Source organism: Dendrobates tinctorius, unplaced genomic scaffold, assembly GCF_039654945.1.
Source record: "Dendrobates tinctorius isolate UK_male_01 unplaced genomic scaffold, ASM3965494v1 ptg000066l, whole genome shotgun sequence".
NCBI classification, from domain to species: domain Eukaryota; kingdom Metazoa; phylum Chordata; class Amphibia; order Anura; family Dendrobatidae; genus Dendrobates; species Dendrobates tinctorius.
This window is the reverse complement of record NW_027361734.1, coordinates 163,815-189,183: the sequence shown is the minus strand read 5'-3', so window position 1 is coordinate 189,183 and position 25,369 is coordinate 163,815. Positions and strand designations below refer to the sequence as shown.

General features: G+C 43.2%; 1 protein-coding gene across 1 annotated transcript in view; it reads right to left on the bottom strand.

The window, feature by feature from the left end:
• Nucleotides 1-25,369, bottom strand: part of LOC141095107 (carboxypeptidase A1-like) — an 82,803-nt gene that overhangs the window by 13,294 nt on the left and 44,140 nt on the right. Inside the window, exons 2-4 of the mRNA XM_073580988.1 lie at nt 16,501-16,582; nt 3,904-4,038; nt 2,696-2,794 (exon numbers count right to left, since the gene is read on the bottom strand). Of these exons, the coding sequence (XP_073437089.1) occupies nt 2,696-2,794; nt 3,904-4,038; nt 16,501-16,582 (316 nt within the window). The remainder of the gene's footprint in view (nt 1-2,695; nt 2,795-3,903; nt 4,039-16,500; nt 16,583-25,369) is intronic.

Genomic DNA, 25,369 nt, shown 5'->3' with positions numbered 1-25,369 from the left:
GGTTCCCTGATGTTTTGGGGTTGCTTTGCTGCCTCTGGCACTGGACTGCTTGACCGTGTGCATGGTATTATGTAGTCTGAAGACTACCATCAAATTTTGCAGCATATTGTAGGGCCCAGTGTGAGAAAGCTTGGTCTCCCTCAGAGGTCATGGGTCATCCAGCAGGTCAATGACCCAAAACACACTTCAAAAAGCACTAGAAAATGGTTTGAGAGAAAGCACTGGAGACTTCTAAGGTGGCCAGCAATGAGTCCAGACCTGAATCCCATAGAACACCTGTGGAGAGATCTAAAAATGGCAGTTTGGAGAAGGCACCCTTCAAATATCAGGGACCTGGAGTAGTTTGCCAAAGAAGAATGGTCTAAAATTCCAGCAGAGCATTGTAAGAAACTCATTGATGGTTACCGGAAGCGGTTGGTCGCAGTTATTGTGGCTAAAGGTTGTGCAACCAAGTATTAGGCTGAGGGTGCCAATACTTTTGTCTGGCCCATTTTTGGACTTTTGTGTGAAATGATCAATGTTTTGCTTTTTGCTTCATTCTCTTTTGTGTTTTTTCATTTAGGACAAATTAAATGAAGATAATAATACCAAAGAATTTGTGTTTGCAATCATTTTCAGGAAGAAACTGAGTATTATCTGACAGAATTGCAGGGGTGTCAATACTTTTGGCCACAACTGTATAGTATGGAAATAGTCTCCAAAAAAGAGGAGGTTCAGAGGTCACCTTATAGTAGTATCACCCCGATGAAGCAACTGTGAACCGTGCGTCGGGTGCCTGGTGGGTGAGTACCTACATTATGTCCATACTTTAGATCTGATGTACTGTGTTATACTTTATACAGTGGATTTTATATACCCTTTTAAATTGTAATATATATCTATTATACGTACTCAGTGATATGTTAGACTTTCCCTATGATATGTAGTTTGTGGGTTTTCAGCATTTTGATACTACTATAAGGTTACCTCTAAACTTCCTCTTTTTTGAAAACTATCCCCTTACTATATATACTTGTGTTACCTATTAATACCACAATTTATATTATCAGGGTACCCTCAACTCCACTGGACTCACTCACCTGCTGAGTTTTTCTTATTTGTGTCTGTAACTGTTGGAAGTTTTTATTATACTGTGAATATTTTTGTATTTAATAACATTTCTATATGTATTTTTGTGAACTTTTTGGTCCTGACACATTTTTTCATTCTTGGGCATTATTCATTATAAATGCATTATGGGACACATTACCCCTTTCTGAATTTTACAAGTATTTGATGTACTTGTAGTAATAACTGCATCAATAAAAAATTGGATGCTATATGGTGCCTCCAAAATTGTTTTTGTGCACCCATAGACTTGAACAGGTGAGTCTCATCTGAAATATTAAAAATACAAGTACATATTGGGATTTTTGTCACGCGATAATTCAGCCATTAAAAAAACAAAAAACCATTTGAACAGCCCTAATGAATAACTCCGAGTGCTGACTGATTTTTCCTTGACAGCACTCAGACCTAAAAAAATGGCCATGTGAATGTGGCCTCATTCTGTAATTTTCAATGTAACTTAAACTTAAAGGTAGGTATATGACCCAAATTTACTGGGGAGGTACTGTGTAATGTACAATAATTATTTAACCATCTTTTCCATAAAAATTATAAAGCAGCAAGCACATTTCTAAACTGAACTAGCATAGTAGTGAACGTCTGGTCCTGTGATAACAAGAGAGAAAGAAAAGTCTCGTGAATTTTTAATGAATGTCTATGGTCACATTTAGGGCTCGTGCAGACCACCATAATATCTGACAAAAAATCAGATCGCACTCGGACCAATGTTATTCTGTGGGGCCATGCACATGTTCGATTTTTTTTCCTCGACCAAATCAGTCCGAGGAAAACATGCCTTAGGACTGCTTCACATTTGCGTTAAAGGCCGCAGCGTCAGCCTGCTCACGGCGCCGCTAAGCCCCGCTCCCTGCCGTGCCTCCGCCGGTAGCTCTGCCTCCGGGCGCATGACGCTACATGCGTCATGCGTCCCCTATCTTTATCACTGAGGACGCAGGCCGTGCGCAGTATGCGTTTTGGCGGCGCCTGCGTCCTTTTGATGGTGCGCTGACCAGCGCCAAAAGCAACCTGTTGCAATTTGGTTGCGCTCAGCGCACCGTCAAAAAGACGCAGGCGCCGCCAAAACGCATACTGCGCACGGCCTGCGTCCTCAGTGATAAAGATAGGGGACGCATGACGCATGTAGCGTCATGCGCCCGGAGGCAGAGCTACTGGCGGAGGTGCGACAAGGGGGCAGGGCTTAGCGGCGGCCATGCGCAGGCCGACGCTGCGGCCTTTAATGCAAATGTGAAACCGGCCTTAGTTGGATGCAATTGTTGGCCATGAAAGTCAATGAGTCCAATGGAAAAGTCCAGTGGACTGCACTTGGATGACATTTGCTTGCAGTCTGATTTTCATGGACTGATACCATGTAGAAGATGGATTTTTTTTTTCTATCTTCTCCTCATCCGAGAAAATAGGAGCACACTATGCTGACACTGTGATTAAACTCTGATCAGAGTGTGAGTAGCAGGATGGTCCTCATTCTTTCGGATAAGAGAATACACAGTGAGATGATCCTAGCCTCAGTCTCTATCATTGATCCATTAGAGAACAGGTAATGTTTTTTAAGAACAAAAAGTGAATTAACCTCTTCTATAGTGTGATAAGTGGAATAAATAAAGCTATTAATGCTTCTCTCACGGTACTTTGTGGATCGCATTTCCTCCTGCTCCTGGTCCAGTAATGCCTGTAAAGGTATAGAAAACAAAGTTGACTGACTACGACGTCAACTTATAGAAAAGAATAAAGACCAGGACAACATTTACTTTACCATAACCCATCACTTATGGTAATAATGCCAGATATACTGTAGCTGCTATTTATGTAATTTGTGTTCTGCCCTAAACAACTAATTCATGTAAGAGTAGAACAAGTAGAACATGCATTTTGGTTTCACACATCATGCATTTTTCATGGAATTTCAGTTGTAGAGTACAATGTAAGAAAAAAGGGTTTTCACAATAACCTTTCCCTTATAGTACAAGGCAATGCGATAAATCTTAATAGTTAGTTGTGATATCCCAGTGCAAAGAAGTCCTGATAAACCATAAGTTTATAAGTAGTACCAAAATATATAATTACATTCAAATTTCAAGTCCATATAGTAGCCGGGCTAATTGCACCTGTTTTAAATCTTTAATGTTATGAGACAACCATGCACTGTGCAACCAATGTCAAACCACAGTTAATACAATCAATATCAAATAATAATAGTAAAATGACGAAATGAATTGAAATTACATATACAGGTATAGAATAGCCAACATACCAAATCTGCTTTGAATATAATGAAGAAAGGATGAAAGCACTTTGTCGTCTTCCATTTGTAAGTACATATACGTCATAAAATTAATTCCTATCTCTTCTTCTGCCTACATACTGTTTGCTAATGTCTACACTAGAATACATTATCAGACACTGCCTGCATACATATTTGGTAGGTTGGCTATAACATACTTGTATTTGTTATTTCAATTTATATAGTAATTTTACATTGGTTCCCTGCACGATTATCATTTGCTATGGCTTGTATAATCAATATACAGGACATGTTGAAAATAATGTTGTTGTTTTTAAATGTACCGTATTCAGGTTTACAATTTATTATTGCTTTCCATTGCCGTTCTTTTAATCTGCTATTTGTGCAGATTATTTTTTTCATTGCTGTTTATATAGAATAATGGCTGACATGCAACAATAGCAAGAAGTCAGTCTCAGTTATAGTCTTATTTTCCATTGAAATGTTTTCTGGATGAATACCAATAAAAATAATGTGAGGTTACATATGTTAGGTACCTGAACATCCTCTATCATGATGGAATAATCAATGGCGTTAGACTCCAGAAACTCCTTCACTTGCTGTAAGGCAGCATTAGGAACCATCATGTCGATGGGTAGATCAAGGCTTGCAGGACTGCGCCAGTAATCAACCTGAAGGAAAAGGAGTTAACTCATGATAATATCATTAAATCCATAATTTGGAGATTACATTTAGAATTTTGTAGCTTGGGTTTTCTGGTGCCAGGAGGAATTTTTACATTTTTTTTTAAAGCAACAGATAAACAACCTACTAACATGATATATGAAAGGAGCTTGACCTTCCCACCTCAAACTTTAACCCCTTCACCCCCAAGGGTGGTTTGCACGTTCATGACCGGGCCAATTTTTACAATTCTGACCACTGTACCTTTATGAGGTCATAACTCTGGAACGCTTCCATGAATCCCGGTTATTCTGACACTGTTTTCTCGTGACATATTGTACTTCATGTTAGTGGTAAAATTTAATTCAAATAACTTGCGTTTATTTGTGAAAAAAATGGAAATGTGGCAAAAATTTTGAAAATTTCGCAATTTTCCAACTTTGAATTTTTATGCCCTTAAATCACAGAGATACGGCACACAAAAAACTTGATAACTAACATTTTGCACATGTTTACTTTACATCAGCACAATTTTGGAACCAAAATTTTTTTTTGTTAGGAAGTTATAAGGGTTAAAAGTTGACCAGCGATTTCTCATTTTTACAACACCATTTTATTTTTAGGACCACATCACATTTGAAGCCACTTTGAGGGGTCTATATGATAGAAAATACCCAAAAGTGACACCATTCTAAAAACTGAACCCCTTAAGGTGCTCAAAACCACATTCAAGAAGTTTATTAACAGGAATTTTTTTGAATATTTAAAAAGAAATGAACATCTAACTTTTTTTCACAAAAAAAATACTTCAGGTTCAATTTTTTTTATTTTACCAAGGGTAACAGGAGAAATTGGACTGCAAAAGTTATTGTGCAATTTGTCCTGAGTACGCTGATACCTGATTTGTGGGGGAGAACGACTGTTTTGGCGCATGGCAGAGCTCAGAATGGAAGGAGCGCCGTTTGACTTTTTCAATGCAAAATTGGCTGGAATTCAGATCGGACGCCATGTCACGTTTGGAGAGTCCCTGATGTACCTAAACAGTGGAAACCCCCTACAAGTGACCCCATTTTGGAAACTAGACCCACCAAGGAACTTATCTAGATATGTGGTGAGAACTTTGAACCCACAAGGGCTTTACAGAAGTTTATAACGTACAGCGGTACAATTAAAAAATCATATTTTTTCCACAAAAGTGATCTTTTCACCCCAATTTTTATTTTCCCAAGGGTAACAGGACCCTAAAAGTTATTGTGCAATTTGTCCTGAGTATGCTGATACCCCACATGTGGGGGTAAACCACTATTTGGGCGCATGGCAGAGCTCGGAAGGGAAGCAGCGCCATTTGACGTTTTTGGCTGGAATTGAGATCGGACATCATGTCGCGATTGGAAAACCCCTGATGTACCAAAACAGTGGAAACCCCCCACAAATGACACCATTTTGGAAACTAGACCCCCTAAGGAACTTATCTAGATGTGTGGTGAGAACTTTGAACCCCCAAGGGCTTCACAGAAGTTTATAACATAAAGCTGTACAATTAAAAAATCATATTTTTTCCACAAAAATGATCTTTTCACCCTCAATTCTTATTTTTCCAAGGGTAACAGCACCCTAAAAGTTATTGTGCAATTTGTCCTGAGTACGCTGATACCCCACATGTGGGGGTAAACCACTATTTGGGCGCATGGCAGAGCTCGGAAGGGAGGCAGCGCCATTTGACGTTTTTGGCTGGAATTGAGATCGGACACCATGTCGCGATTGGAAAACCCCTGATGTACCTAAACAGTGGAAACCCCCCACAAATGACACCATTTTGGAAACTAGACCCCCTAAGGAACTTATCTAGATGTGTGGTGAGAACTTTGAACCCCCAAGGGCTTCACAGAAGTTTATAACATAAAGCCGTACAATTAAAAAATCATATTTTTTCCACAAAAATGATCTTTTCACCCTCAATTCTTATTTTTCCAAGGGTAACAGCACCCTAAAAGTTATTGTGCAATTTGTTCTGAGTATGCTGATACCCCACATGTGGGGGTAAACCACTATTTGGGCGCATGGCAGAGCTCGGAAGGGAAGCAGCGCCATTTGACGTTTTTGGCTGGAATTGAGATCGGACACCATGTCGCGATTGGAAAACCCCTGATGTACCTAAACAGTGGAAACCCCCCACAAATGACACCATTTTGTAAACTAGACCCCCCAAGGAACTTATCTAGATGTGTGGTGAGCACTTTGAACCCCCCAGTGCTTCACAGAAGTTTATAACGCCCGGGCGTGAAAATAAAAATTCGTATTTTTTCCACAAACATGATCTTTTAGTCACCATTTTTTTTATTTTCCCAAGGGTAACAGGAGAAATTGAACCCCAAAAGTTGTTGTCCAATTTGTCTTGAGTACGCTGACACCCCATATGTGGGAGAAAACTACTGTATGGACACACGTCAGGGCTCGGAAGGGAAGTAGTGACGTTTTGGAATGCAGACATTGATGGAATGGTCTGCGGGTGTCATGTTGCCTTTGGAGAGCCCCTAATGTACCTAAACAGTGGAAACCCCCTACAAATGACCCCATTTTGAAAACTAGACCCCCTAAGGAACTTATCTAGATGTGAGGTGAGCACTTTGAACCCCCAAGGGCTTCACAGAAGTTTATAATGCCAGGGCATGAAAATAAAAAAATCGTATTTTTTCCACAAACATGATCAATTAGTCCCCAATTTTTTTATTTCCCCAAGGGTAACAGGAGAAATTGAACCCCAAAAGTTGTTGTCCAATTTGTCCTGAGTACGCTGACACCCCATATGTGGGAGAAAACTACTGTATGGACACATGTCAGGGCTCGGAAGGGAAGTAGTGACGTTTTGGAATGCAGATATTGATGGAATGGTCTGCGGGTGTCATGTTGCCTTTGGAGAGCCCCTAATGTACCTAAACAGTGGAAACCCCCCACAAATGACCCCATTTTGGAAACTAGACCCCCTAAGGAACTTATCTAGATGTGAGGTGAGCACTTTGAACCCCCAAGGGCTTTACAGAAGTTTATAATGCCAGGGCATGAAAATAAAAAAATCGTATTTTTTCCACAAACATGATCAATTAGTCCCCAATTTTTTTATTTTCCCAAGGGTAACAGGAGAAATTGAACCCCAAAAGTTGTTGTCCAATTTGTCCTGAGTACGCTGACACCCCATATGTGGGAGAAAACTACTGTATGGACACACGTCGGGGCTCGGAAGGGAAGCAGTGACGTTTTGGAATGCAGACTTTGATGGAATGGTCTGCGGGTGTCATGTGCGTTTGGAGAGCCCCTGATGTACCTAAACTATTGAAACTCCCCACAAGTGACCCCATTTTGGACACTAGACCCCCCCACGGAACTTATCTAGATGTGTGGTGAGCACTTTGAACCCCCAAGTGCTTCACAGAAGTTTATAACGCTCGGACGTGAAAATAAAAAAATCATTTTTTTCCACAAAAATGATATTTTTGCCCCCAATTTTTTATTTTCCTAAGGGTAACAGGAGAAATTTGACCCCAAAAATTGTTTTGCAATTTGTCCTGAGTAGGCTGATACCCTACATGTGGGGGTAAAACACTGTTTGGGCGCATGGCAGAGCTTGGAAGGGAAGGAGCACCATATGACTTTTTCAACTCAGAATTGGCTGAAATTGAGATCAGACGCCATGTTGCATTTGGAGAGCACCTGATGTGCCCAAACAGTGGAAACCCCCAATTCTAACTCCAACCCGAACCCCAACACACCCCTAACCCTAATCTCAGCCCTAACCCTAACCCTAGCCCTAACCCTAGCCCTAACCCTAACCCTAGCCATAATGGAAAAATGGAAATAAATACATTTTTTTTTATTTTATTATTTTTCCCTACCTAAGGGGGTGATAACGGGGGGGTTTGATTTACTATTTATGGCGGTTTTTATGTTTGGCGGCTGTCACACGCTAAAAGACGCTTTTTATTGTAAAAATAGTTTTTGCATCACCACATATTGAGAGCTATAATTTTTCCGTATTTTGACCCACCGAGTCATGTGAGGTCTTATTTTTTGCGAGACGAGTTGACGTTTTTATCGGTACCATTTTCGGGCACGTGACATTTTTTGATCGCTTTTTATTCCGATTTTTGGGACGCAGAATGAACAAAAACCAGCGTTCCATGAATTTCTTTTGGGGGGGTGCGTTTACACCGTTCCGCGTGCGGTAAATTTGATAAAGCGGTTTTATTCTTTGGGTCAGTACGGTTACAGCGATACCTCATTTAGGTCGTTTTTTTATGTTTTGTCGGTTTTATGCAATGAAAACTATTTTATATAAAAAATAATTATTTTTGCATCGCTTTATTCTGCGAGCTATAACTTTTTTATTTTTTCGCTGATGATGCTGTGTGGCAGCTCGTTTTTTGCGGGACAAGATGACGTTTTCAGCGGTACCATGGATATTTATATGCGTCTTTTTGATCGCGCGTTATTACACTTTTTGTTTGGCGGTATGATAATAAATCATTATTTTCTGCTTCGTTTTTTATTTTTATTTTTTAAGGGGTTCGCTAAAGGGGTTAACTAATGGGACAGTTTTATAGGGCAGGTCGTTATGGACGCAGCGATACCTAATATGTGTACTTTTATTGTTTTTTTTTTTTATTATTTTCAAAAAATGAATTTATTGGGGAATATTTTTTTTTTTTTACTAATTTATTTGGCGATTTTTTTAAATTTATTTTTACATTTTTTTTTTATTTTTTTTTTACTTTATTACATAGTCCCAGGTGGGACATCACTGTCCTGTGACAGATCGCTGATCTGTCACATCACAGATCACTGTGACAGATCAGCGATCTGTCACAGGCAGTGCCGAAGGCTTCCTCATGCCTGCGCTTTGCAGGCACTGAGGAAGCCAGCTTCCTGCAGGCCCCCGAAGGCCCCCGTCGCCATCTTGGATTCGGGGGCCTGGAGGAAAGGAGCCCCCCGCAGCAGCGCTGCACATTGCGCTGCCGTGGGGGGCTCAGGGAAGCACGGAGGGAGCCCCCTCCCTGCCGATGCTTCCCTTTAACTCCCCTGACACATTGTGCCGGTGTGTCAGCTGTGATAATCAGCTGACACCCGGCCGCGATCAGCGGCGCTCACCACGTGGGCGCCGCTGATCGCGGTAGACGTACTATCCCGTCCACGGTCATACGGGCCCGGGTACCGTGGACGGGATAGTACGTCGGATGTCAGGAAGGGGTTAAAGGAGTTGTCCAAAGAAAAGAAGTGATCATCTATCCCCATATTCATGGGGAACTTATATCCCCATTAGAATTGAGTGGAAGTGTGCATGCGCGACCATTTCTCCCATACATTCTCTATACCGGTAGCCAAGCACTGTGCTCAGCTTTCTCTGATATTCCCAGAGAGAATTAACAGGGTGGCAGTTGGGCCTGTGCGCCGTTGCTCCATTCTTACAACGATAAAAGGGGGCAATCTATGGTAACTTATTAAATTAAAGGCTTTATAAATTCTATGAACTTGTAGGTAATCATGGAGATTACACATCATGTCTCTGTGATAACTGTTGCTGTATTTATATAGGTAGGAGAAGTTTGGAATTTGGGAGATTATTTATTTTATTTTACTCACTTACATAGCACCATTAATTCCACAGTGCTTAACAGACATAATCACTGCTGTCCCCATTGGGGCTCACAGTCTACATTCCCTATCAGTATGTCTTTGGCGTGTGGGAGGAAACCAGAGTACCTGGAGGAAACCCACGCAAACATGGGGAGAACATATAAAGTCCTTGCAGATGTTGTCCTTGCTGGGATTTGAATCCAGGACCCGAGCATTGCAAAGCAACAGTGCTAACCACTGAGCCACCGTGCTGCCCATAAGTAATGTTATATATCTCTTAAATCTGCAGTGATATATATGTCTCTTGCTATGAACCTGCTGACAATATTTTATTAGTCTGGAGTGTTAGTAGAGTATACAAACAAATAATAATAATAATAATAACAAACAAAAAAAAAACAAAAAAAAATAATCACATAAACTGTACTAAATTATATCAACCAATTCATAGAATTGATATGGCCTTTATTCTTAATATCCACGATTCAATATTGCACCCCTGTGGTGTCTCAGTATTTGTAGACAGACTTATATATAGCATGGTGGAATTGTAATTGATGACATTTTAACCAATTTAATAAAAGTTAGATTTTATCCTTATAGTCCACCAAAGTCAGTGAATTTTAGAGTTAGTGGGCTCCTTGAGTTCTGTAATTCCTTGATCAGGGTTTTTTTTTATTAGCGGGTGTGATGGTGTGATATGTTATGTGGGTATCATTTTGTGTCTATTTATATTTTACAGATTTACATATTGTTCTCTTGTTGCTCTGTATCATTCCGTGTATTCCCCATATTGTCTAGAGTCTGAATTACCTTCCAAAAGTCTGATAATTGAATTAGGTCACTTACCATCTGCAGCCTGACTGTATCTATGCCTCTTGATGAACCACATGTAGTGCCTTTATCCCCAAGGCACCTTTGTCAGGTCTGGGAGGCCTGAAAACCGGCCCAACCTGTCTGACTACCCCGGGACATAAGGAGGGGGCTGGGGAGGACAGGAGCTGTACAAGTCAGACCTTGTGTGGTGACGATCATGTAAAGATGGCACGTCAGAGAGAAGGGGAAGCATATGGACCCATTTTATCCTCTGTCTGCTAGATTATTGGACTCTCATCTCCTTGGACATTCATTCTGTTACTGAACTGCATTTGTGTTCTGGACTATTGTATCCTCAGTGTGGTGGATTGTTTATGGACCTTTTAGTTTTGCCTATAATAAAGGTCTTGGGATTGTTTACACTTCCTTCGCTCTGTTGATTGTGTGGTATCAGAGAAGGACCCCGAGATAGGGGGGCCTGTTATGAATGGGTCACTGAGGAGAAAAAAGACAGAACAAGCTAAGTCACAGAAAACCAGAGGGGTTGGTAACTATGCAGATTGCAGATCCCTGATCTTACCACACAAATAGCAGTAGCCGTGGAGCGTGCCTACGATGTTCCTAGACGCCTCATCACGGCCGGAGGACTAAATAAGCCTAAAGCAAGAAAACTAACTGCCCCAGAGCAGACCCCAAAGGAATAGATAGCCCCCACACATGTATTGATGGTGAAACAAGATGAAGGCACAAACACAGGCAGGAAAATAGGCTGAGAAAATGATGGGGCCCAAACTAACTAGGCAGGGACGGAAAGGAAAGACACTGTCTGCAACCTGCAAAAAACCCTACAAAAATCATGTCCAACACTTCTGATAGCAAAATTAACCCTGAAGTCACTAGACTTCTCCCACTGTATCAGCACTCTGAAATATTCTGAGACAGAGCAAAAAGAGACCGAACTAGTAAGGGACAAAAAGCCAATTGGCAAAATACTGATAAATAAGAGTGGAAATTCAGCACAGCCCCCAGCAGGGGCAGGCTGACCACACCAAAAAACTGAATAGACCCACAAAATAAAGTGAGAACATTAGCAGAAAAACTTAGCTTTAGATGACTGGAACAGAGCTGAAAACCAAGAGCTGACAACCCAGAAGGAATCACCAGCAACTGAATAGGGCGTCGGCTGTCTTAAATCCAATCTGAGACTCCTGAGATCCAATCGCCATCCTCATTCTCAGGTGACAGATCTCCACCGATCAAATCAGCCTCTCTACCTCCTGTTACCACCAGAGGGGGTCTGGAAGGAGAACTCACAACTGGTGAACCAGAGAATGAACTCACATCAGGGTAACTTGGAGTCCTACCCCCAACAATCCATGAATTCCATTAGGGGATTGCAGTGGTCGGGTCCCAATTGTCACGGGGTTACCACAACAGTGTGGAGCCAGAAGACTGCAGCGTCTGATTGCTCTTACTCCGGGGCTGAGAAGAAGCACTTCTTCATTTTAAATGTGTTTATTTCTTCTAGCAGAACAGGGGTTAATTGGCCATGTTGGAAATCCCTGTGCTCACAGCTGAGCTCGGTTATCCTCTCCTTTTCCCTTTATAATCTGGGCTCTGTTACAAATCCTTGTAAGAGGAAACATTGGCTGCATGGCTAACAGAGGGAGAGGAATTCATATGAGAAGGAAAGTTAAAGGAGTTATTAGTGACTGCTGCTTGGTTTGTATGTGATGGTAATTGCCTATCCTTCTGTCTTGGTTTATTCCCCTATCTTCACACCCTGGTGCATTCCTCTGTTATATGTAAGTGAATATTTTGTGTTAGGCGTCAGGTTTCTGCGTCTGCTCTGCAGGAATCCAGACCCTTACATTCTGTGCAGGCGCGGTTTCACATATGTCCACGTCCTCCCACGCGCCAACAGTTACCCGCCTCCCGTTGCCCGATAAATTTTCTGGCGATGGCGCCTCATGTAGGGGTTTCGTCAGCCAGTGCTCTATCCAGCTGGAGTTACAGGCTGCGCGATTCCCTACAGAACGGGCCAAGGTGGGGTTTATTGTTTCCCTTCTGTCGGGCAAGGCGTTGGAGTGGGCTTCGCCATTATGGGAGCGTGGTGACCCAGAGGTTCGGACCGCTGCTCAGATTTTAACAGCTATTAAGCAGGTCTTCCTGGGACCATGGGTCATGCACGACACCTCTCTTCAGCTACTTGCTTTGACTTAGGGATCCTTCTCGGTTAGTCAGTATGCCGTTCGTTTTCGGACACTGGCTTCCGAGCTGGAGTGGCCTGACAAAGCCCTCATCCCTGTGTTTTGGAGAGGCTTGGCGGAGCATGTTAAGGATGCTCTCTCTACCAGAGAGGTTCCTGCAAGTTTGGAAGAGCTGATTGCCATTTTCACCCGCATTGATCTCCGTTTTTCGGAGCGCGGCCTGGAGCGTGCTCAATCCAAACGGAAGGTTACCTCAGCTCCCAACTTTTTTGAGCCTCTGGAACCACCTGAGCCAGAGACTTAACTCCCAGAGCCCATTGAGGTGTCTTGCGCCGTTCTCGAGGCACATCCGGCACAAAACTCCATTTGCGGTTACCATTGTCAACACGCTGTTTCTCAGGACAACAGTGCCCCGCAATGGCCAAACTCTGTGCCGCCGGGCAAGACCTTTGTCCCTCCCCGCCTTTGGCCAAGGGTTCTCGCGTGGGCACACGCCTCCAGGAGGGGTGGTCACTGTGGCTACATGCAGACCACAAAACTCCTGGCGGGGTCGAATTGGTGGCCGCACAGGGCGCGGGACGTTAAAAAGTATATTCTGGCCTGCGCCTTTTGTGCTCGGAATAGCTTCCTTAAACAGAGAGTGGAGACACCAGTCGACACACTGTGGCGTTCCACTTTAGCTTCTGCTCCTGGCGACCTTGCCACTTCTGATGCCTTCCACGTGTCCCAGTTTTCCTTGTCACCTACCGGGACATCAGACTTGCCTTCGGACGGGTCTGAGGACTATGTCCCTGATGGGCACAATGTGGTGGATCGGAAGGCTCAGGGAGGAGGAGGCCCTAGGAGGGGGGGTAATGTTAGGCGTCAGGTTTCTGTGTCTGCTCTGCAGAAATCCAGACCCTTACATTCTGCGGTCTCTTGCTGTTTATCTACCGCAGAGGAGATAGCCTTGCAGCAAATCTCTCCAGGGGCTAAGTCCCTCTGTCCTCCTACTGAGCATGCTCATGAGACGATTTCCCATTGGAGATCGGGAGTCATGTGCTCAGGTCGTGCTCCAGATCTCATTGGTCCATCTCGGAGATCTTGAAGCTTCCGGAAGGTCCCGGCTGCTATAAAAACCGCGCATGGCCGTTCCGCCATGAGCTAGTATAGTCTCTAGTTGCTACTGTGTGAATGATGATGGATGTATGATTCTGGTGAATGACTCATTTGAAACCCCTTCCCTCTGATATTACGTATGTGGACAGGGACTAAGCTTAGAGTCAGCGCCAGCGCGCCACTACTACATCATCCACAGTTGCTAGCGTCCAACATTGCGCTTGCGTACTAGCTTTGTCGTCTAGCGGCAGTGTCCTACACTGCGCTGCAGTTACAGCCCTCCTTGGCGTTCGCAGTTGCGACGTCGCACGCACGGTAGGCCTAGACGGACGCAGTTCCTCTGTCTTTGGCTCTGCTCCTGTGACCAGATACCGTGTGTGCATTTACTCTGAGTACTGTGACTCCAATAGGCTCAGCCTTATTGTATTTGTCTTTGTTGGCACCTCTGTGACTTAACAGAGATTGCTCTGCGCACCTGGGTGACGTTTAACCCACGTGCACATTTCCTCCATATTGCTTGCCGGCCACCACTTAGCAGCAGTCATATCATCTACTGCACGGTGGACCCCGAGTGGCGAACGCACTTTATTATTATTTTTATTTAGTGCGGTCCGCCATTCCTAACAATTTTGTATCCCTGGATTTTTCTGGTAACCCTTGTTAGTGTTGCCTTGTTTGTCGGGTCGATGTACTACAGTGCCCAGTTGCGCCCCTCTTTCTTGGGTTGGGGAAGAGAACAGACTGAGGTCTAACTCAGGAGATAAGGCATGGGTGGAGGCCCCAGCATCTTCACCTTCATAAGTATCCCGGGGAGTAGGGCAAGCTAGGGCCCCCCCTCTAGTGTTAGTTACAGGGAAGGATCCTCTGGGCCAGGGTCACCTAACAACTGTGCTGTGACACCAATGCTCTATAAATTATCATTATCCTTCGGATAGGTGATAATGTCTTTTTCACAAAGCACATTTTTAAGATATTCTCTCGCAATGGGTGGAATCATTTGTAGAGTTTAATTCCAAAATTAAATATTTTTATTTGGTGAACAGCCTAAACTATAATATATGATGATAAATTGTATATTTAGTGGTAATAGTAATATCAGGTAAAGTGCATTGTGAATATGTGTTGTCCTATGTAAGAAAAGTGTATTACAGGGATAGGATCTCTTTTCTACTAGCCTAAATAACACAATCATTTTGGTGTATACATTAAAGGGGTTGTCTGGTCCAAATAAGTCTATGATGGCATAGCGTGTTACTAACAGTAATGTTTGAGACTGTGGTCCCAGCTCTCTTCAGGTCATTGACCAAGTCCTCCTGTGTAATTCTGCACTGATTCTTGACCTTCTGAGAATTATCCTTACCTCATGAGGTAAGATCTCGCATGGAGCCCCAGACCAAGGAAGATTGACAGTCATCTTGTGTTTCTTCCATTTTTTAAAATTGAGCCAACAGTTGTTGCCTTCTCACCAACCTGCTTGCCTATTGTAATGCAGCCCATCCCAACATGTGCAAGTCTACAGTTTTCTCCTTGGTGTCCTTAGACAGCTCTTTGGTCTTGGCCATGATGGAGAGGTTGGAGTGTGAATGATTGAATGTGTGGACAGGTGTGTTTTATACAGGTAACGAGTTCAAACAGGTGAAATTAATACACTTCATGAGTGCAGAGTAGGAGAGCATCTTAAATAAAAAACTAACAGGTCTATGAGAACCAGAATTCTTACTGGTTGGTAGGTGATCAAACACTTATTTCATGGAATAAAATGCAATTTATTCATTTAAAAATCATACAATGTGATTTTCTAGATTTTTTTTAAGACTCTATCTCTCACAGTTGAAGTGAACCTATGATAAAACTACAGACCTCTGTAGGTGGGAAAACTTGCATAATAGGCAGCGTATCAAATACTTATTTTCCCACATGCATATGAGCATTGAGATTTTTCCTACTATTTTATATACTTGCTGTCCCATTTCATGCCTAAATTACAAGGTATTTTATTTGGAACAATAATAAATAATATTGATTAACCAAGAATACACCATTACAAAATGAAAAACTGCATAACCATCTCTTGTCCTATCCTGATGGAATGGTGCCAGCCCTAACATGCGTTTCAGCAATCAGCCTTCATCTGGGGGTATTGTCAGCGGAGGGCCAGTCTTATGGCAATGTCCAATAGAAACGACTTCTGCATTACCCTATAATAATGGACGGTCATGGTCCTACATGGGATGCACTTGATTTTTGCTTCTGCATTTTGGCCTAGTTTATGTTAAATAAATGGCACAGTGCAATTTGTCAATAGTTGGTGTTCATGAATGGGTGTGTTTACCTAATTTTAAGACCTTCTAAGGACCGGATGTTATTTTAGTAAGTCCTCATGCATAAAACCATGGAATTACTTTTTCTCATGACTGTACTGTTGATTGATGAGTATAAATAAATTAATTATGCTGCTATTTTCTAGGAGGCAAAATACTAATGATAAGTGTACTTTAGATACATAATCATCTTTTGCATATATAAATTTATCACAATAGGTAATATACGCATGTACATGTCAAACATTACACATTGTACATGCCGATCAACATAGAAAAGGATTTAGATAAAGTAGGAAATGCAGAACTGACATCTGCTGGTCATTCCTGTTTTTACACCAGTTCTGCACAATAAATTCTATATACTGTAGTTTGCAATAAAGGTCACAGTAGGTACCTGTAAATGCTTCATGGCTTCCAATTCTCTTAATATATCCAATTGTGTTTCATCTTTGGCATAAGCGCGTAGAACCTGATCTCTATATTCCCAGAAAATAAAAATATTTTGAATAGTATGTTAAATATCTGCAAGCAAATCATTACATAGATTATATTTTGAATAAAAGCATAGTAAAATATAGTACAGTTTACAAGAGTCTATAATCTGCTGTTTTGTACATAGAGGAACAAAACAGCCGTCTAGCGAAAGACATTGGGTAATAGATCACGGCCTCTTTATTCGCCGGGAAAATTAAAGACTGTAGTAACCGTTATCTGCTAAAGTAGACTTTGGAAAACTTCGGCCCGCAAACCAAATTTGGCCCTTTGGCTGTTCATATCAGGCCTGCGAAAGGGGGCAACAAAAGGGGTGGAAGCAGTGGTTGGCGAGTCGCATGTCGTGGCCGCCCTCCCCATCTCAGTCTGACGTCTTTATTTCACCTCTATCTGCATCCTCAGGATGCAGATAACAGTGAATATAATGGTGGCGGAAGGATCCATCGCCATCGGCTAAGTCTTCTACTATTATGCCTGTGTGATGTCTGTGAGGGATAATACCAAGACTTTAGTCTGCAGTGTGTATCCTATAAGTGTCCGAGAAGTATCATTTCTCCTTGCGGAGAATGACATGCTAAGCATGTCAAGATGAGGAGACTTAAAGCCGCAATGCTCCTCTGGGAAATATGCTAATTATGCAAATTGTCTCTTCAGAGAGGAAGAAGACTAGAACTCTAATGCCACCTATTGGAAGTAGCAATCCTAAAAGTCAATGTCATTGCGGCTTTAAGTCTCCTCATCTCGACATGCTTAGCATGTCATTCTCCGCAAGGAGAAATGATACTTCTTGGATACCGGTCAGACGCCTCTCTCACAGCCAAGCCAGATCTCACACTTTGCACTGAGGAGGGGCAGTACCCCGAAGCACAGTGTCTGCAAATTGAGATTCTGGCTTGGCTTTTATCCTAATTCATGTAACAAGGCTCGTTAAAGGGTCGACATTGACTTTTAGGATTGCTACCTCCAATAGGTGGCACTAGAGTTCTAGTCCTCTTCCTCTCTGAAGATTCCTATTAGTGTGTATCTTACAAGTGTGAGATATGAATTAATCCGGAATTGAACCAGAAGATAACTGAAAGTAACTGGATACAATTACTGTTATCAATGTTTCTGTTTGATTTCACTCTGACCCCTATAATCCTTCACTTTCTGCTAACCCCCCTAATCCCTACACCAAGCAAGTAACTGTTCATCTCTTCTTCAATCCTCCCCATCCATCTTACCTCTTCCTCAGATATGTTTTTCAACATACAGTCCTCTGTCTCCAAACACAGACAGCCCCCTCATGCCCTGTCTTGCTCCCATCTGCTAACACTTTCTCTGCTCCTTCTCACTGCTGGTGATATCTCTCCAAATCCTGGTCCTCCTCACCACATTCCCACAGTCATTTCTACCTCTCATCCACGCTCTATCACAACTTTCCATAACCTCTCCAACCCATTCGCCCGGCCCCAGCTTCCCCAGTCCCACTAACAGGAACTCTGTGGAACGCTCACTTTGTCTGCAATAAACTTTCCTACATCCATGATCTTTTTATTACTAACAAACTTTCCTTCCTCGCCATCACCGAAACCTGGCTCACGCCCTCTGACACATCCTCTCCTGCTACACTCTCATATGGTGGATTCCACATTTACCACACCCCGCCCCAACAGCAATCATGGTGGAGGAGTTGGCTTTCTCCTGTAAGATAACTGCTCCTTTACCCCAATCCCACTGCCACCCTCTGTTACCCTCTGTTCCTTTGAGGTGCACTCTGTGCGCATCTACTCCACCTCCTACTTCCAACTAGTTGTCATTTACCGCCCCCCAGGGCCAGCCACCACCTTCTTTGACCATTTCACCACCTGGCTTCTTCATTTCCTTTCCACTGACATCCCCACTATCATCTTGGGCGACTTCAACATCCCCATTGACACTTCCTTCTCAACTGCTACTAAGCTTCTGTCCCTCACTTCCTCCTTCGGTCTCACTCAATGGTCTTCTGCAGCCACTCGCAAAGATGGCCACACACTGGACCTCATCTTCACCCGCCTCTGCTCCCTAACTAGCCTCTCTAACTCACCTCTTCCTCTTTCTGCCTCTTTCTGACCACAACCTACTTACGTTCTCTTCCCTCTCCTCTCTATGTCCACAATCCCCACCCCACAAATGTGCACACCCTCGAAGAAATCTTAAGCACCTAAATCTACACTCACTGTCTGAATCCCTCCTCCCTCTTACAGACATAAGTTCCCTACACAATGCGGATGCCGCTGCCGATCTATATAACACCACAATAGCTGTAGCTTTGGAATCAGTTGCCTCTTTCACACATACCAAAGCTCACAAAATTGACAGCCCTGACACACCAGCCTGACTAAAGAACTGAGGCGAGCTTCCAGGGTTGCTGAGTGGAGATAACATCAGAGACAGTTTTGGTTGACAACCCCCAGACCCCTTCCTCCTAACTGCCCAGCCCTCCTCCTCCAAAACCAACTTCTCCACCATTACAGAAGATCAATTCTCCATTCTACTCTCAAGATCACATCTCACCACCTGTGCACTTGACCCGATCCCATCCCACTTCATCCCAAACCTCACCACAGTCTTCATCCCAACCCTAAACCATCTCTTCAACCTATCACTAACAACTGGTGTTTCCCCTCAAACTTTAAACATACCTCAATCACACCTATCCTCAAAAAGCCCTGAACACTATGCTATTACCCTGCAGGCTAAACCCATATCTGTAGGTTGATAGCGTTTTATCACGTGACAGTTTCCCTTTAACCACTGCCCTGCTGGAAGACATCAGACTGCATTTACACTGGGTACGGAAAGTATTCAGACCCCTTTAAATTTTTCACTCTTTGTTTCATTCCAGTCATTTGGTAAATTAAAAAAAGTTTATTTTTTTCTCATTAATGTACACTCTGCACCCCATCTTGACTGAAAAAAAGCAGAAATGTAGAAATTTTTGCAAATTTATTAAAAATGAAAAACTGAAATATCACATGGTCATAAGTATTTAGACCCTTTGCTCAGTATTGAGTAGAAGCACCCTTTTGAGCTAGTACAGCCATGAGACTTCTTGGTAATGAGTAGAAGCATCCACAGGGAGGCGCTAATGGATCACTGGTCCAAATCTTAGTTGCGTGATTCCCTGGCCACGTGAGGTAACAGGCCTCCTTCCAGTGAAAAACTCGGTCCAAAATAAGGAGCTGCCTTATATCCCCTAGGCTGCTCCCTCCCACACGCTGTGCCCACCCCTAGGCTGGACCGCCTCCCTCCTCCCATATCTGAGAGTATGGTTTTCGAGGCAGAATGGTGGATGGCCCATAATTTTCCACCCGAAGGTCCAAATAAGACGGCACCGGCGCCCCTGGGTTCCACTGGATTTTATTTGTGCAGAGACCAAATACGGCTACTGTATTTAATTCCCAGTAGCTATGCTTTGTAACTCAATATTGCAGAGTGCTAGGGGTGGCTGGATGTCATGGACTCGTGGGGGGAAGAAATGCAGATTCCGATTATGTGCTCAGCTAGACTCAGAGATATTGCATTCTGTGATTATAGGTCATTTTCCAGATTCAATACATAAGAGCCTTGCTGTGACCTGTAGTGCCACAATGTCTCCATGTGCTTGAGTCAGACAAAGGCATCCAGGTTGGCTGGACCTGCAGGAGAGTTCACACCCTTGTCATAATTGACAGGGTCTATGTCCCCCTATAAAACCCTTGTTGATTGAGCTTAGTTAAAGAAAAACAATGAATGGTCTTGTGGAATCCCAAAGGTGGGGGCTGAGTTTGGGAGCAAACATTCTGGGCCAAAATGTATCTGACAGGGCCTTCCATCAGAAATCAAAATGATATCAATTAGATATCATTTTTCCCGTAGCTCACACTCTCTATTATAGTATTATTTTGATCATGCAAAGATAATCTTGACATGAAAGCTTTTTTTTTGGTTGTTCATGTTTGTCTTTTTAGGAATTTCAAAGTAGTGGAAAACTTTTTGTAGGTTAATAAATCCTCAAAAATATTATGTATATCTCCCGTGATTCCATATCCTTCGCCATCATAGAGGGTTTTGTTCTTTATAAACCTTTGACAATCTATCAGGATATCATCTTGTTATTAGCTTATAATGACATTTGTGCAGTGTCGAACATAAATTAGCTGCATAAGGAAGTCTCAAACAGTTTTTCTGCTGTTCCATAGTAGCTGTAAATTTAAGGTCTTTTTGCCAGTTATTTACCGTATATACTCAAGTATAAGCCAACCAGAGTATAAACCGAGGCACCCAATTTTGTCACGAAAAACGTCCTGACTCGAGTATAAGCCAGGTGTTATGAATGAGTCACCGAGGAGGAAAAACAAAAACAAGCTAAGCCCCAGAAAACCAGAGAGGTTGGTAACTAAGCAGATTGCAGACCCCTGATCCTATCCACACAACTAGCAGTAGCCGTGGAGCGTACCTACGATGATCCTAGATGCCTCGCCACAGCCGGAGAACTAAATAAGCCTAAAGCAAGAAAAGGGGAAATCTAAACTGCCTCAGAGCAGACCCCAAAGCAATAGACAGCCACCAAACATGTATTGACAATGAGACAAGATGAAAACACAAACACAGATAGAAAAATAGGCTGAGCAAACGATGGGGCCCACACTAACTAGAAAGGACAGGAAAGGAAAGATGCTGTCTGCAATCACGCACAAAACCCTGCCAAAAATGTCCAACACTTTCTGATAACAAAAACCCTGAAGTTGCTAGACTTCAAATTCCCACTATCAGCACTCTGGTATATTCTGAAGACAGAGCAAAAAGAGACCAATCTGATCAGGGACAAAAAGCAAACTGGCATAAACAGAGACATAAGAATGGAAATTCAGCACAGCCCCAGCAGGGGCTGGCTGACCACAAAAACTGAGTAAACAAGACCAAATCTCATGCGAAAAATAGCAGAGCACACTTAGCTTGAGAAGGCAGGAACAGAACTGGAAACCAGAACCTCCTGAGACTCCTGATGTCCACTCACAGTCCTCCTCCTCAGGTGGCAGGTCTCTGCAATTTAGATCAGCTTCATTACCTGCTGTCACCACCAGAGGGAGCCCGGATGGAGAACTCACAACTCCTCTGTCAACACAGCCATCTCCACCACCCTCACCAGAAGCCAGAGGTAAACCAGAAAATGAGTTCACAACAGTACCCCCCCCTTGTGGAGGGGTCACCGAACCCTCATCCACGCCACCAGGCCGATCAGGATGGGCCCGGTGAAAAGCACGAACCAATCTATCTGCATGAATGTCAGAGGCAGAGACCCAAGAATTGTCCTCCTGGCCATAACCCTTCTACTTGACCAAATACTGGAGTCTCTGTCTAGCCAGACAAGAATCCAGTATTTTCTCTACCTCATATTCCACTTTACCTTCAACCAACACAGGGTTAGGAGGAGTCACCATAGGAACCACTGGCTCAACAAACCTCTTCAACAGAGACTTATGAAACACGTTATGGATCTTAAACGTAACAGGAAGAGCCAATCGAAAAGAAACCGGGTTAAGAATCTTCAAAATCCTATAAGGCCCAATAAATCTTGGCTTTAACATTGGAGACGCAACCTTCATAGAGATATTTTTTTACGACAACCAAACCATATCACCCACTTTAAACCGGGGACCAATGGTCCTATGCCGGTTGGAAAACTGCTGGGCCTTTTCTTGAGAGAGGGACAACTTATCCACCACTTGGTCCCAAATCTGCTGCATTCTCTCTACCACAGTGTCAACACCTGGGCAGGCTGAAGATTCCACTTGCCCTGAAGAAAATCGAGGATAAAACCCAAAGTTACAGAAAAAGGGCGACATCAATGTGGCAGAACTAGCTCTATTATTTAGGGCAAATTCGGCCAAGGGCAAAAATGAGACCCAATCATCCTGATCAGCAGAAATAAAACATCTCAAATAGGACTCCAAAGTCTGGTTTGTTCTCTCAGTCTGCCCATTGGTCTGTGGGTGAAACGCAGAGGAGAAGGATAACTGAATTCGCAGCTTGGAACAAAAGGCTTTCCAAAATCTGGAGACAAACTGGACTCCTCTGTCCGACACAATGTTCTCAGGAATCCCATGCAACCGAACCACCTGTTGTAAAAACAAGGGCACAAACTCTAAGGAAGATGGCAGCTTTGGGAGTGGTACAAGATGGACCATCTTAGAAAATCTATCACAAATCACCCAGATAACAGTCATTCTCTGAGAGACAGGAAGATCAGAAATAAAATCCATTGAGATATGGGTCCATGGCCTCTTGGGCACCGGCAAGGGCATCAACAACCCACTAGAACGAGAACAGGGTTTAGACCGGGAACAAGTCCCACAAGACTGCACAAAATTCCTGACATCACGAGACAAGGCGGGCCACCAAAAAGACCGACTCACCAAATCTCTAGTACCAAAAATACCTGGATGACCAGCCGAAGCAGAGCAATGAACTTCAGACATCACTCTCTTCCTCCACTGGTCAGGAACACACAATTTTCCCATAGGACAACGCTCAGGTTTGTCCTCCTGAAATTCTTCCAGGGCACGTCTCAAATCGGGCGAGATGGCAGAAAGAACTACCCCCTCACCTAGGATGGTAGTAGGTTTGGTCACAATAGGAGAATCAGCAAAGAAACTCCTAGAAAGGGCGTCTGCCTTAAAATTCTTTGTGCCCGGAAGAAAGGAGACCACAAAATCAAAACGCGTGAAAAAAAAGGCCCACATAGCCTGTCTAGGATTCAAGCGTTTGACCGACTCCAGGTAAATCAAATTCTTGTGGTCAGTGAGGACCACAACTTGATGTCTAGCTCTCTCCAACCAATGTCTCCACTCCTCGAATGCCCACTTCATGGCCAACAATTCCCGATTCCCCACATCATAGTTGCGTTCAGATGGGGAGAACTTTCGGGAAAAGAAGGCACAGGGATTCATTTTAGAAGTCACCGGATCTTTTTGGGTCAAAACCGCTCCTGCACCAATCTCCGAAGCATCTACCTCTACCTGAAATGGAAGTGAGACATCAAGTTGCCGTAAAACCGGAGCAGAAGTGAACCTCCGCTTCAGCTCCTGAAATGCCAAAACAGCCTCTGGAGACCAATTCAGCAAATCAGCGCCCTTCTTGGTCAGATCAGTCAGTGGCTTGGCAATACCAGAAAAATTAGCTATAAATTTACGATAAAAATTAGCAAAACCCCAAAACTTCTGGAGAGCCTTCAAAGAAGTGGGCCGAACCCAATCATAAATGGCCCGCACCTTGGCCGGGTCCATTTCAATAGTTGACGGAGACAAAATAAAACCCAAAAATGAAATCCTCTGTACACCAAAGAGGCATTTCAATCCCTTAACATACAGGGAATTCTCCCTCAAAATCCGGAACACAGTCCGAACATGTTCCACATGAGAATCCCAATCACAGGAAAAGATCAGAATATCATCCAAATAGATGATCAAAAACTTATCCACAAAGTCCCGGAAAATATCATTCATGAAGGCTTGGAAGACAGAAGGGGCATTGGTGAGCCCAAAAGACATCACCAGGTACTCAAAATGTCCCTCCGGAGTATTAAACGCCATCTTCCATTCATCTCCATGCTTGATGCGAACAAGATTATACGCCCCCCTGAGGTCAAGCTTAGTAAACCAGCAGGCACCTTTAACTCTGGAGCATAAATCAGAAATCAGGGGTAACGGATACTGATATTTAACCGTAATCTTGCTAAGGGAACGATAGTCAATACAAGGCCTTAATGAACCATCTTTCTTAGCCACGAAAAAAAAACCCAGCACCTAAGGGTGAAGAAGATTGTCTAATATGACCCTTCTCCAACGACTCCTTAATATAAGATCGCATAACCTCGTGTTCAGGTACAGATAAGTTGAAAAGCCGACCCTTGGGAAATTTACACCCAGGCCTCAACTCAATTGCACATAATTCCTATGAGGAGGCAGGGACGCAGACTTACTCTCACTAAATACATCATAAAAATCAGCCAAATAGTCAGGAACATCATGAGACTGGGGAGAGGTGGAGAAAACAGGAGTGTCACCAAGAGCACACCGACAGCCCCAACTCACCACAGACACAGATTTCCAATCCAAAACTGGATTATGGATATGCAACCAGGGGAAACCCAGAACAATAGTATCATGCAAATTATGCAGTACCAAAAATCTACAATTTTCTTGGTGGTCTGGGGAGACCCGCATTATCATCTGGGTCCAAAACTGAGGTTTATTCTCCGCCAAAGCAGTAGCATCAATACCCCTCAAAGGAATAGGCGTCCGCAGAGGTATCATGGGAAAACCACAACGTTTAGCAAAATTCAAATCCATCAGATTCAAAGCCGCTCCTGAATCCACAAAAGCCTTGGCGGAAAATGTGGATAAGGAGCAGATCAGAGTAATTGCCAAAGAAACCTAGGTTGTATGCCACCCACAGCAAATGTGTGTGCAAAACGTTTCTCTCGTTTAGGGCAGACAGAAATAATATGAGAGGCATCTCCACAGAAAAAACACAGCTTATTGCGCCTTCTATACTCCTGACGTTGCACCCTAGACAAAACTCTATCACATTGCATAGGTTCAGACATTTGTTGAAAAGGTGGCAACACCTCTCGTGTAGTTTTACATTCACGTAAACGCCGATCAACTTGAATGGCTAATGACAAGGAATTGTCAAGACCAGAGGGAACAGGAAATCTCACCATAATATCTTTTACGGTTTCTGATAAACCCTTGCAAAAGAGAGCT